The 1,752-nt window shown below is 56.1% G+C and overlaps 1 protein-coding gene across 1 annotated transcript; it reads right to left on the minus strand.

Annotated features, from left to right (window-relative positions):
* Nucleotides 1–1,115: 1,115 nt before the first annotated feature.
* On the minus strand, nt 1,116–1,670 carry SPRG_17393 (hypothetical protein; the record flags this gene model as incomplete). The annotated part of the gene is made up of 3 exons (XM_012357014.1): nt 1,474–1,670; nt 1,257–1,393; nt 1,116–1,204 (listed from the first exon to the last, which is right to left on the minus strand). Exons 1-3 carry the CDS (start codon nt 1,581–1,583, stop codon nt 1,116–1,118), a joined length of 336 nt encoding a protein of 111 aa, XP_012212404.1. The 5' UTR covers nt 1,584–1,670.
* Nucleotides 1,671–1,752: the final 82 nt, after the last annotated feature.

Below are 1,752 nucleotides of genomic sequence, written 5' to 3' on the forward strand. Positions count from 1 at the left end.
GGCGCTACAGAGAGGAGGACCATGAGCCGCCAGCAGTACGCAGTTGAGCGTACAGCCTTCCAGAGCGTAGCGTCCAGTTCGCGGTCCCAGCCAGGCATGAAGAGGGCCGGCTCACGTCCTAAAGCAGTCGAGTAGGTCCTACTCGCTTGCTTGCGTTCTAGCGGCCGACTGCTCGTCCGCGGCTTCGAAAATGAGCCAGCTCCGCGATCTTCGCAAGTTGAAGCCACGGGTCCCTTTTTCTTTCGCATATGCGGAATTGTACGATATCAATTTTTGTATGTGGGCAACCTTTTGTCGAGGGACGAAACGGCTCATTGCCTAGGTATTTGTATACTATACAAGAAACAAGATGTACCGCGCCGCTTCGATGTCCCACGCCAGGTCGAAACGACTCACTCCTTCGCCCCCCGAACCGTCGACGCAACCTCGTTATATCGCCAAGAAGGGACAGTGGTCGAAAGATAATTTATAGGCTCGAGACTATGGGGACATGGCCAACCGGGGCCAGTTGTTGTTCAAGTGAGTCGTCTATTACATTAGATAAACTACGCTTTGGAAAATTGTCAGTTCTTCGTTCTGTACACTCGGTTAAGGAACTTGATTTAGGCAGGCGGAGGCAGGAGCGCGATCCGCGGGACGATCAACCTGGGCCCGTGATGAATCCCTTCCGTAGTACGGCGCCTCCCTCCTAGGTTGTGCGCCTTGTCTGGGGCGCCTTTGTGTGGCCGGGGGGGCATATTGGAGTAAGGATGAGGTGTGTGAGTTGAACTCCGCTGCTTCGGGTTGACCACGGTTGAGTTAGACAGAGCGGAAAGTTCATGCAGCAATGTCACCGTGAACGCCACCCGTCAACTGCAACGCGCAACGTAGGACGCGTCCGTACATATCATTTCGGGGCGCAGCATCTGCTTTTCCGCTGGAAAGAGAGTCGGAAGCAACGGGCGCTGGATGATGCAGAGTCGGTGGTACAAAACACGTAGCTCCACACTCTGTACTGCGCCGGATCGAACCCGACTTCATTTCCGAAGGCGCGATTCGATTCGAGCTCTTGGCTTCTACAGCGAAAACGTGGTGTTCTGAATGTAAAGTCTTCTCTTAGGTGCGCGTTCGAACGCTTAGGCAATGTTGTCGGCGCAGATAAAGTCGGCAAACCAGGCGACCGAGAGCTTGCCGCGGGCGTCCCGCGTCCCGACCGCAAAGGTGTCTACATATCCAGTTCATCGCACATTTTGTTCATGCGCCCAATCGCACGCTACCGCGGACTTCGTCCATCGTCACGACGAGACCAAGCACTTCACAGGCTCTCTGCAGCTCGTGCGGTGCGACGTAGCCCGTCTCGCTCGCGTCGTGCTTGCGCAGTGCGCGCAACAAAACGTCGCGTTCGTTCTCTTCCCTACGCCATAGAGTCGTGACTTGCATCTGGTACAACAATGGACGGACTCTAGTAGAGCCGTCGAAGTCGAAGCGACCTACTTGTGCGTGCGCTGGCCGAGCTTCTCCAGCAGCACGCTGCGCTTGTTGCCAAAGACGCCTTTATCCGGCGTCACTTGCAGCGCGCGTGGGCGCCACACGCCGCGCAGCATCGCGACAAACTCGTCGTCGCCTGCGAACGCGAGGCTCACCGAGGCGTAGTACGTTCGGAACGCCGGCCACGTCACCACATTGTTGTTCTAGCCACAGAGTTGAGACCGTACACTTGTACTATATCACCCAAAAACACGATGGAGAAGAAGGATCTCCGTACCGCATCGT

The sequence above is a fragment of the Saprolegnia parasitica genome (genome assembly GCF_000151545.1).
Source record: "Saprolegnia parasitica CBS 223.65 unplaced genomic scaffold supercont2.691, whole genome shotgun sequence".
In the NCBI taxonomy this organism is placed as follows: Eukaryota; Oomycota; class Saprolegniomycetes; order Saprolegniales; family Saprolegniaceae; genus Saprolegnia; species Saprolegnia parasitica.